The following is an 11,198-nucleotide window of genomic DNA, read 5'->3' as shown; positions in this document are numbered from 1 at the left end:
GCCGGGAGGATGTGGCCAGCCAGGGGGTGGGTGGGGCCCGCCTGGGTGGCCTTAAAGGGAGGCTGCGTGGGGCCCTGCACTCCTCCAGCTCACCTGGTACTGAGGTGGGGACATTGGTGGAGGCCACACCTACGCTTGAACACACCTGAGCAGCACCTGGGCAGGTAAGACCTGGAGGTAAAGGGGCAGCAGCCAGTGGCAGGACTTGCTTTCTGTTTCCTGCGGAGGCCTACATTCCAGACCCGCCCTGCCCCTCTCATCCCTTGGCGGGGAGGCTGCCCCTTGCTGGCACGCAGCACCCCAAGAAACTGAAAGGATCCCATAGACACCCCCGAGTTCTGTAGAGAACCGGCCCCTGAAAAAATAGATGGGGCCTTGGGGGGGACGCGTTTATGGGGGCTGCCACCCCATTTGACCTCACTGGCTGGGAAAGTCGCTGTGCCCCTGGGCCTCAGTTTGCCCACCTGTTCAATGCTTTGGACCCTGAGTGGGCCCCCCGCCTGGGAGCAGGACCTTGGGTGCTTGTCCCCACAGTGCCCCCAGCACACCGGGTGACAGTCTCTGCCGTTCGGGGCCTCAGTTTCCCCAACAGGGCGGTAAGGATGGTGGGGAGGTTCCAATCCCAGCCCCACCACCAGCACTGGGCCCTTCGGCCTGGGAGCCGCTGGCTTCAGTTTCTGTGGCTGCAGAACAGACAGGAGGACGCGCAGTGAGTGGTGCGGAGGGAAGACAGCAAGGCTGTCCGCCCCAGGTTTCGCCAGAACTGGCCCATGTGGAACGCTCAAGCTGCCCTGTGTCTGGACCTGCCTCACACCCTCATCCCAGGCAGGCCAGCCCGGTGTGGGGCTCAGGCCCACTCGACGGAAGAAGAGACAGGTTGAGAGGGACCCTGCAGCCAGCCAAGGGCAGGACACAGCCCCAGCCCAACCTCCTGTGTCCCCGGCCCCATAGACTGGCCACTGGTCCCAGTGCCCTGACTTTCCTGGCCGCCCTGGCCAGGCTCTGCACCTCAACCAAGAATCGGGCGGGACAGCTGAGCACCTGGGAGGACCCGCCGCCCAGTTAGGGCCTCTGTGCTCCGTGTGGCAGTGGGACCTGGCCGTGCCCACTCACCACCATTCCTGCCACTTGGGTCTTCAGTCGGCTCTTCATGTCCGACCCGAGTGGCCCGGGGCATCCTCCCCGCTGTGTGAGGCCCGTTTCATGAGAAGGAAACGGGCTCAGAGAGGCTGCGGGGATTTGAACCCGGACCCGCTGACTCCCCCAGACGCCGGCCAGCCGAGCTTGTCCCAGAAAAGGACTCTGGGGGAGTAGCCCCCAAGGTGGGTGGAGCCAGGTGGCACCATGGATGTATGGGACTCAGACCCCCACAAATGGGCAGCTGGTTCCCGTGCCTGCTGTGTGGCCCCGGGTACAATGTCCCCTCTCTGCGTGGCACTGAGGGTGTGGGAAAGCCAGGTGGCAGCTAGAGGGCGGTTTCGGGTGAATTCCAGCTCCAGGGGCTGGAGGCCCTGGGGCCGGGGCTGGGCTGGGGGCAGAGTGCAGTGGGCAGGGTGCCTGGGTGTCCGCTTTCTCCCTCCTCCTCCGACCTTTGTTTCCTGATCCCGGGTGGGGCCGGGGAGGAGGGAGTGCACCTGCCTCCCTTGGGTGGGGCCTTCCCCTGGCAACCTGAAGGGAGGGCGGTGCCGCCAGAGTGGAGCCGAGGCTGGGAGGCTGCTGGGGGCCTGGAGCTGGCAGGTGAGACGGGGGGTGGGGTGGGGGGGGCAGGATGCACCCAAAGCGACGGTGGGGTGGGTCCCGCATGGGGTGGGTCAGTTTTTGGAACGGGGATTCCTGTGTCAGTTGGCATCATCCACTCATCGGTGGGGCCCTGGGGAAGCAGGGGGAGAGGCACTCCATTCTCACCCCATACCCCTCTGGACCCAGCTGGGGTCCCAGGGGCTGGTGGGGTTCTCCCATTGTTCTTCAATCCCGTTGCTCTGAAATATTGAGGTCTGTGTCCTTCCTGCCCCCCCCGCCCCCCTCCCCCCCCCCTCCCCTGCTTCCCCTGCCCCAGGGAGCAGAGAGCTCATCCCTGAGCCTTGCTAAGGTCGCAATCTCCACTCTGGGCTTCTGGCCTCAAATCTAAGAACCTTGAGCCCTGAGCCTCCAAGAGAGGGGCCTGCCTGGCACCATGGCCAGAGGCCAGAGAGGCCCCCGTCCCCCTCCGCCTGTGGGTTCTGAGAACCCTGGAGGCCGATGGGGAGGCACTTAGCACCAGCCAGAGCCTCGCTTGGGGCACAGCATATAACAACTCCACGGGGTCCGGGACTTGGCTGGGAGGGGGGGGCACTGGGGAGGAGGGATGGGGGGGCAGTGTGTTCCTGTCAGCATAGAGGCTCTGTCCAGCAGGAGACACAGAGACTCAGTTGTGTATCAAAGGGATGGAGGCTCTGCCCAGCCAGGGCCTGGGAGGCTGCAGCCTTGATTGACAGAAGGCGAGCCCCTTCCTGCTATGTGACCTTCCCTGTCTGAGTCACAGCCTCTCCAGCAGGCCTTTGCCCTGATGGCAGGAGGCCAGTTTCGGTGATGAGCAAGCAAATGTGTGGCCCCAGGGGCCATAAACCCCGTTTTGGTTTTGTATTGACATGGGTGTGGAGGTGGGGCTGGGAAGGAGCAATCCAGGAGGGCTTCCTGAAGGAGAGCGACCCACTGGGAGTGAGGGTTTGAACTTCAGGACCTGTTTCCCTGTCACTCCTGTGTGACCTGAGGTGAGCCACTTCTCCTCTCTGGGCCTTGGTTCCCTCTGCTGCAAATTGGGGACAAGAATGGTCCCCTCATCACAGGATCTTGTGAGGAGCAAATACGATGAGGGGTGAGCTGAGACTTGCCCAAGGTCATAGGTGAGTGGGGCCCTGGGGCCTTGAACCCAAGACCCAGACTGAGTCCCACCCCTTGTTGTCCTCAGTGAATCGCCTGGGAGAAGTGGGCCTAGGAGGATGGGTGCCCCACCCTCCCCTCACCCGGAGGAGAGACTCAGCTCTCTTTTCCAAGAATGAATGTGCCCTGTGGGTTATAAATCCTGGTGAACGAACATCTAGCTATTCACTCAGCAAACACTCTGAGTCACCCCTGCCACGCCTGTCCTTCCCAGGGAGCCCCAGGGCATGGGGACAGAGCTGACCCAGAGGGCAAGCTGTGGTCTACAGGGGAGCCCCAGAGGGGCAGCCAGGTCTGCAGCTAAAACAACCCAACCCCCACATCCTGAGAACCTGGCGTGAGTACTGTTTGCAGAGACCAGAACCTGTCAGCCAGCCATTATTAAATTCCTGCTGAATACCGGACTCTGGCTGGGCTGCAGGAGAGGTGCTCGCCCACCGGGGGCCCTGAGAGAGAGGGTCCTGGGCCAAGAGGTGGGAGAAGACAGGCCTTAAGTCAACTCATTCCCCTTTCAAAGACACATTTACCCCCAATAACTTCCAAAGAGAAAATCTCTGTGGGCGACTGCTCCGTCATTGGAACAGTGGCTCAGCCAGTGTCTTGGGATTTACTGTCCAAGCCGCTGTTTTAAACATTGTTTTTCTAATTATAGTTTCAACAATTGATGGATACAAAAATTGCATGATCGATAACCTTGTTAGTCGTAACACTGTTCCCATGATCGATTTTAGGTTGCTTGGTAACACTTCCCCAGTTCAAGGACATGCTGTGTTTTTCCTTTTAGAACCACACTTAGCGTTACCAGCAAGTTGGTATAAAAAGGTAGTGGACGTGCATAGCAGCTCTGGTGGAACCAGGGTCCAGGGCAGAGAACAAGAGCTGCTTGAGGAGTTGGGAACAGCCTGTCTTCCTTTTCTCAGCTGTAAAAAGGCGATGCCTAACATTAGGTGCTGGGCCAGGTTTAGATGATAGCGCCAACAATGGGGCAATCTGGGGGGCTCCCTGGAGGAGGTGTCCTGTGGACTGCTGCTAAGGAGGCTGTGGAGGTGCAGAAATGATGGGCCTTCAGGCAAAGGGAGCTTCAGGGGGATGAGGCGGTTCAGATTTGAGGTGGAAGCACCTACAGAGTTTGGGAATTTGTGCTGAGGTCAGATGGAGGCCTGGAGCACCTGGGGAAAGCAGTGAGAACTGAACCATGGAGATCCCAGGAACCACAGAGATGTGAGATCGGTGTGTGACCTTGTAGAAAGCTCCTGGACACTGGGGGAGGGGGAGGCGGCTCTGGGCCTCCCTGGGGCACTGGGTTTGGGTGTGGCCTGGCCTAGCAGGATAAGGTCCAGGCATTCCTAGCCTACCCTGGCTTTATGTGGCTGAGGTGCGGTGGGGTTGGGTTGTCTGGGACGGGACAAGGTGCAGGAGAGAACCAGGATGTGGCGTCTGGGAAGCTGAAGTCTCTGCCAGTTGCTGCCCGCTCTGGGCCTCAGTTTTCCCACTGGACATCCTTCCGCGAGAGGCAGGCCTGCTGGAACCATCTGTAAATGTCAGATGAAAACAATCACAGAGCCCTGGCCAGCTTGGCTCAGCAGATAGAGCATCGACCTGCGGACTGAAGGGTCCTGGGTTCGATTCCGGTCAAGGGCATGTACCTTGGTTGCAAGCTCGATCCCTGTCTCATGTGGGAGGCAACCAATCGATGTGTCTCTCTCACATCGATGTATCTCTCTTTCTGTCTCTCCCCCTTCCTTCCACTCTCTCTAAAAATCAATGGGTGGAAAATATCCTCAGATGAGGACTAACAAAATATAATAATAATAAAATAAAATAAATGCCAATTTATTTAAAAAAAACACACAAAAACAATCACAGGGTGCCGGGAGCCGGTCCATCCTTGCTGTTTCAAGGGCCCTGGCATATATGGCATACGGTTCTTAATATGTTTGCTCACCTTCTTGGCGCTGTGTGTTTTAACCAAGGTCACCTCTCTGAGAAAGGTTGTTTCCCCAGGTAGGGATTTCCCCCTGAAGTTAGGGAGGGAATAAAACACCTTAACTAAGTGCCAGGCGGGTAATTAATCACTTTAACTACAAACAATCATGCTTAAGCTACATAATCTTTACTCCCTGGAATGGAGATAAGAAACGCCCTAACCTTTGGAATAGAGATTGATAGGATTGGAATCAACTGGTATAAATACAGATGTAACAAGACAACAAGACTCAGAACCTAGACATAGAACCTACACAGAACCTAGACACCTTTGGGGACCCCTGGACCTGCTGGGGTTGGACCCCAGCAACAGGGCCCTGGCCAGGTAGCTCAGTTGATTAGAGAGCATCATCCTGATACACTAAGGTTGTGTTTTGATCCCTGGTCAGGGCACAAACAAGAATTAACCAATGAATGCATAAATAAGTAGAACAACAACTCAATCTCTCTTTCTCTCTCTCTCTCTCTCTCTCTCTCTCTCTCTGAAATCAATTAAAAACAGCAATCAAGCCCTAGCCCAGTGATGGCGAACCTATGACATTTTTGGTTGATTTTTCTTTGTTAAATGGCATTTAAATATATAAAATAAATATCAAAAATATAAATCTTTGGTTTATATGGTTGCAAATATCAAAAATTTTCTATATGTGACACGGCACCAGAGTTAAGTTAGGGTTTTCAAAATGCTGACATGCCGAGCTCTAAAGGTTCGCCATCACTGGGCTAGCCGGTTTGGCTCAGTGGATAGAGCTTCGGCCTGCGAACTGAAGGGTCCCAGGTTTGATTTCGGTCAAGGGCATATGCCGGGGTTGTGGGCTCGATCATTAATGTTTCTATTTCTCCCTCTCCTTCTCCCTTCCTCTCTGAAATCAATAAAATATATATTTTAAAAACAACAACTACCACAGAGAGAACTTCAGAATGTGTGTGCCCTGGGAGAGAGGTAGAGACAGGTACTGGCAGGGGGCCTGGTGGGGCCCAGAGAGGTTGCCCAGGGATGGTTTTGGGTCCAGACAAGGTGAACTGAGTGAAAGAGGGGAGGAGTAGGGTTAGGGCAGCAGGGGATCCCCAAGACTGGATGTGCAGTGTCTGGGAGATGACGAGCAGGGGTGCCTGCAAATGGCAGATATGCATGAGGCAAGTCGTTGGATCAGTGCAGGGGAGATTCACGTGTGGCTGGATCCAGGAGTTCAAACAACATTTTTAGGATGTTGTGTTGGGGTTGGGGTTGCTCTTGAACAGGCTGTGTCCACAAGGGGGCATGTGTGGCCCCCAGAATTGATCAGTTTCATTCCCCCAACCTAACAAGCCTCACAGGAAGAGGGTACAATTTCCACAGTCAAATGCCAGGATTTCATGTCATTGACCAGGTTGAGTCCTATGTCCATCCAGGAACCAAGCACAGAGGCCAGGGGGAGGGGGTGCTCTGATTGGCCAGGCGGAGTCACTTCTCTATCTCTGAACCAATCACAGAGGCCTCTTGGGCAGGACTTTGCCCTTGGAGGAACTGGACATTGTGCCCCTCCCCAAGTGCTCTTACCTGATGGTGTGCTTCCTTCTCATCCTCAGGGAGCTGGGAGCGCCTCCACCCCAGAACTTGTGGTGGCTGAAACCCCAGAACATGGACCGAGTGACCAGATACCCCATCTTCAGCATCCCCCACTCCCCAGGCATGGCCGGCCTGGCTCTCAATGGGGACACCAGTTACACATACCAGCTGGTGAATGTGGAGCCCTCAGACAGCAGCTGGGGCCAGGACCAGACTGTAGTGTGGGTGGGTGACCGCCGGGCCCCGCCGGGCGTGCTGAGGACAGGGGCGTCTTGCAGCCTGCGCACCTTCCTCAGCCAGCCGTCCCTGCAGCTGGAGGACGATGAGGATGAGGTGATGAAGGCCTACCACCTGGACACCAGGGACACCCTGCTCAGGCGGCCGCCAGACCTGGAGCGAGAGCGCTGGGCAGTCATCCAGGGCCAAGCGGTGAGGAAGAGCGGCACGGTGGCCACGCTCCATGGCACCCCTGACAACGGGGGCCCCAGGACCCCCGGACGAGCTCAGCTCATCCCCCTGGAGGAAAACGTGGTCGACAGGGAGCAGATCAACTTCCTGGCAGCGAGGCAGCAGTTCCTGAGCCTGGAGCAGGCAAACGCCAGGGTCCCTCCGACCCCGCCAGCCTGGGTGGCCCCAGAGTGTGCCCCACCCCGGATCAGCCAGGCCCCCCAGGCCCCGAACACACCGCCCCTCGCCAACGGCTATGCCGTCTCGGTCAAGCCCCAGGTGAAGGAGGTGGCCATGGAAGAGAAGAGGGTCCGCGGTTTGCCCTCGGGGCCTGGTGCCCAGGCCATGGGAGACCCTGGTGCCCGGTCCCCAGCGGAGTCACCGGAGGCCCCCAAGGAGACACCCATCGAGCGGGAGATCCGAGTGGCCCAGGAGCGCGAGGCCGCTCTGCGCGAGCAGAGGGGGCTGCGGGCGGCGGCGGGCCCCCAGGAGTTGGTGGAGATACCCACCCGGCCCCTGCTGACCAAGCTGAGCCTGCCGGCGGCCCCTCGGCGGGACAGGGGGCGCCCTTCGCTCTATGTGCAGCGTGACATTGCCCAGGAGACGCAGCGCGAGGAGGACCACCGGCGGGAGGGCCTGCAGGGGGGCTGGGTGTCCAAGCCCGGCTGCCTCTCCGGGGGCCCCCAGCCGGGACTCAGGAGAGCCCTGAGCTCAGACTCCATCCTTGGCCTGGCCCCAGACACCAGGGCGGCCGACCCCACTCCAGAGCTGAGGAAGGTGAACCGCATCCCCCCTGACGCCTACCAGCCCTACCTGAGCCCCGGGACCCCCCAGCCAAGGTCCCCAGCCTTCCACGCACGGGGCAAGCCTGGCGGTCTCGCTGCAGACGAGGCCAAGGCGGTGGCAAAGGCCACAGGGTCTCAGAGGCGTCTCTCGGAATCCTCCAGAAAACCCTCAGGCACAAAGCAGGAGTCCTGGAAGCCCTCGGGGGCACCCCCACCAGCCAACAGGGGTGTCGTGCGATGGGAGTACTTCCGCCTGCGTCCCCTGCGGTTCAGGGTCCCAGACGTGCCCCAGAAGGCCGAGACGCCCCGAACCTGGGGCTGGGAAGTGGCTGGGGCCCCCCCTCTGAGGCTCCAAAGGTCCCAGTCCTCTGAGCTGCTGGAGCGGGAGGTGGAGAGCGTCCTGAGGCGGGAGCAAGAGGTGGCGGAGGAACGACGCAATGCCCTCTTCCCGGAGGTCTTCTCCCCGCCGCTGGACGGTGACCCCGACTCCAGGAGCTCCTCCCGGGCTTCGGGTGAGGAAGGGCCGGGCGGGAAGGGCTGCTGGGGTCTGGCCCCGGAGACTGGAGCAGAGAAGGGTGGGGAGGTGGAGTTGGGGGTATCGAGAGGGACTGAGCGTGGAGGGACGTCTGGAGGACTGGCTGGTCTCTCTGCCTGTATGTTTCCGTAAACAGTAGACTTTGGAGAGAGATGTCCACTTTGCACTGCGGCGTTTGCTTTATGGGTTTGAAGGTTTTGTTATTAGGCTCATAAAAGGTTTACAGATGCTGCACCCTCTTGGTCAATTGCTCCTCTTTGTTATGAAAGATCTCCTGTGTCACTTTTAATGTTTTCACCTGGCATGAGATCTCACCCATCCATCGACCCAGTTCTTTCTGACTTGCTGTTTTGGTCATTCTTTTCATTTTCTTTTCTTTTTTAATATATATTTTTTTATTGATTTCAGAGAGGAAGGAAGAGGGAGAGAGAGAAACATCCACGATGAGAGTGAATCATGGGTCGGCTGCCTTCTGTAAGGCCCCCACTGGGGATCGAGCCCACAACCGGGGCATGTGCCCTTGACCGGAATCGAACCTGGGACCCTTCAGTTCGCAGGCCAACACTCCATCCACTGAGCCAAACCGGCTAAGGCTGTTTTGGTCATTCTATCAGTTTTCCTGGCAAGCTCTCTGCTCTGCACGTCTGTTCACTCACCTGCCTCCTTACGTGGCCCAGATAGTCTGTGTCTCCCAGGCCTTGGTCTGATAGATGTTCTGCCCTCAAGGGACTATGGCACGCTCCCTGATGCTCCGTCCTTCCCCCTGACCCCGCAGGCACCACAGGCAGCTACTCAGTGTCAGAGTCACACGTCTTCACCCCCATCCGCCTGCACTCGGGCCTGGTGTGGACAGCAGAGGCCCCTGCTGAGGCTGCTCCTGGGCAGAGAAAGAAGAAGGAGCAGTGGGTGAGTCTAGAACCCTGGCCATCCCCCTGGAGGCCTGGCTGAGTCCTGACACCGCCTACAGGAAGGTGGAGTGAGACTTGTCAAAGGTCACATGGCCCCTGAGCTCCTGAGCTGGGACGGGACTTGCACCCAGGCCTGAATCCATGCCACACATTTGTAACTATGAGGCCACCTCCTCCCTGAGTGGAGGACCAGGGACACTGTGGAGAATAATACCAACTCCAGCCTCACCCACCTGGAACTCACAGCTTGGCCTCATGGGTTTGGGCACCGTGAACTGGGTTCAATGCTCAGCTCTGCCACTTGGCTGCTGTGTGATGTTGGACAAGTCCCTGCCCCTCTCTGATCCTCCATCTCCTCCTTTGTGAAATTACCATGAGATGAGCCATCTCCGAGCCTTACAGCAGGGCCGGGCCATGGGATGGGTTCCATCAATAGTGACTGTCTTTATTATGCTGAAGTTGACAGAAAGAGAAAAAAAACTGCAAGGGGTAGCCTGAGGCTGCACTGGGGGGAACAGCATGGTGGATGGCTGCACTGTGGTCATCGAGGGGCACTCAGGAGGACCATGTGGGCATGGAAACCTTCCCTCCTGCCTCAAGGGGTGACTGAGCGGACTTTGCATTGAGTTCCAGGCGGGCTCTGGGGTGGGGCAGGGCCAGAAGGCCAGCGCTGACGCATGTTCCTTTCCTGTAGTATGCCGGCATCAACCCCTTGGACCACGTCAACTCGGAGGTGAGTGTGCTCCTGGGGGCCAGGACTGTCTTTTCCTCCCCTGTCTGAGCCCCCTGCCCCATGGCACCAGGGCCATCAAAAGCTTTTCTTTGGGATGTGAAAACATCACTGGGTAGCTCCTTGATTGGCAGTGTCTTCCCGAGGTGGATTTTGCTTGGATCTGCTTGTGATGCCTGCATGGGCACAGATGGTGCAAAATGGGTGCACTTGCAGCTTCTTTGTCAAATGATGAAGGTTTTGGAACAGATTGGGCCCAAGGCAAGGGCGTTTTCTTTGAGGGAGGGGTTCATCTGAGAGTGTGGAGAAGGCCCGCTACCTCAGTGGGTTTGTGGGACATATTTGGGGCCATCTTGGAGCTGAGCCTGCGAAGCCAGACCCAGATATTTCCCCTGCCATGGAGCTCCGACGGGTTAGCACATCCCTTGGTGCTATTAGTAGGAGTTGAAGGTCGAAACAGAGGAGGGGGTGGCCCTGCTTTGCCCCTGTTCTAAGCCTAGGCTATGAGTTGGCGGGGGTGGGGGGGTAGGATTCTGATGGGGACTCTGTACCTCCTCTTGCAGGTCCTGGAAGCCACGCGGGTGACCCGCCACAAGAACGCGATGGCTGAACGCTGGGAAGCCGGAGTCTATGCCAGTGAGGATGAGGACTGAGCCTGCAGACGGGGGCACCTTGACCCTACGGGAACTGCCAAGACCATCCCCTAGGCCCCCCGCTTTAGGAAACAGGCCCCCATTCAAACCCACCATCCGAGGACCACAATGACATGCCCACAATCCCCAGTGTGGGTGTGCGCCCTGACCCGAGGGCTTTCTTTCCTGATTTTATTTTCCTAGAGAAATTGTTCTGCTTTTTCTGGGTCTAAAGCTGGGGATGAAACGGGACCTCTGTCAATTCTTCCTGCTTCTAGGACTTTGCCAAACGCTCTTGGTCCGAGAAGAAAGGAGACCCGCTCCCCTCCCCCACTCCAGTTGTCATTGCTCCCACTAGCCTGAGGGCGGAGAGGCTGGGTGGGGGGAGGCATGGGTCCTGGCACCTGGAGGAGCTGCCGGTCTGCGGAGAGGCACACTCGGCCCCCCTCTAAGTCCCAATCTGAGAAGGGGGACGCGCCCCCACCCCACCCCTGGGAAACCGTCCAGTCTGAGGAGGGAAACCTGAGCGCCCAGCTGAGGGCCTCCGCCCTGCCCTGCAGGCCCCGCCCAGCGCGGCCAAGCCCGGGGGACAGCACATGACCTGCAGAACAAGGGCTTGATCTGTGGGCTAAAAGGGGTTCTTCTGTTCCCCCCCCAAACTGCTGGTCCACATCCACCGTGAAATAAACCCTCCTCCCTCTGGTTCA

The 11,198-nt window shown here is 58.2% G+C and overlaps 1 protein-coding gene across 2 annotated transcripts; it reads left to right on the top strand.

The window, feature by feature from the left end:
• Window positions 1-7: 7 nt before the first annotated feature.
• On the top strand, window positions 8-11,198 carry MISP (mitotic spindle positioning). 2 transcript variants are annotated; one of them, XM_059697433.1, is made up of 5 exons: window positions 8-164; window positions 6,475-8,198; window positions 8,997-9,127; window positions 9,824-9,862; window positions 10,423-11,198. In XM_059697433.1, the coding sequence occupies exons 1-5, from the start codon at window positions 10-12 to the stop codon at window positions 10,510-10,512; spliced, it is 2,139 nt and encodes a 712-aa protein (XP_059553416.1). In that variant the 5' UTR covers window positions 8-9; the 3' UTR covers window positions 10,513-11,198. The 2 variants fall into 2 exon arrangements, with proteins under 2 accessions (XP_059553416.1, XP_059553417.1); XM_059697434.1 differs by lacking the exon at window positions 8-164 and adding an exon at window positions 1,605-1,737.

Source organism: Myotis daubentonii, chromosome 5 (assembly GCF_963259705.1).
Source record: "Myotis daubentonii chromosome 5, mMyoDau2.1, whole genome shotgun sequence".
Classification (NCBI taxonomy): Eukaryota; Metazoa; Chordata; class Mammalia; order Chiroptera; family Vespertilionidae; genus Myotis; species Myotis daubentonii.
This window is presented reverse-complemented; position numbering and strand designations above follow the sequence as displayed.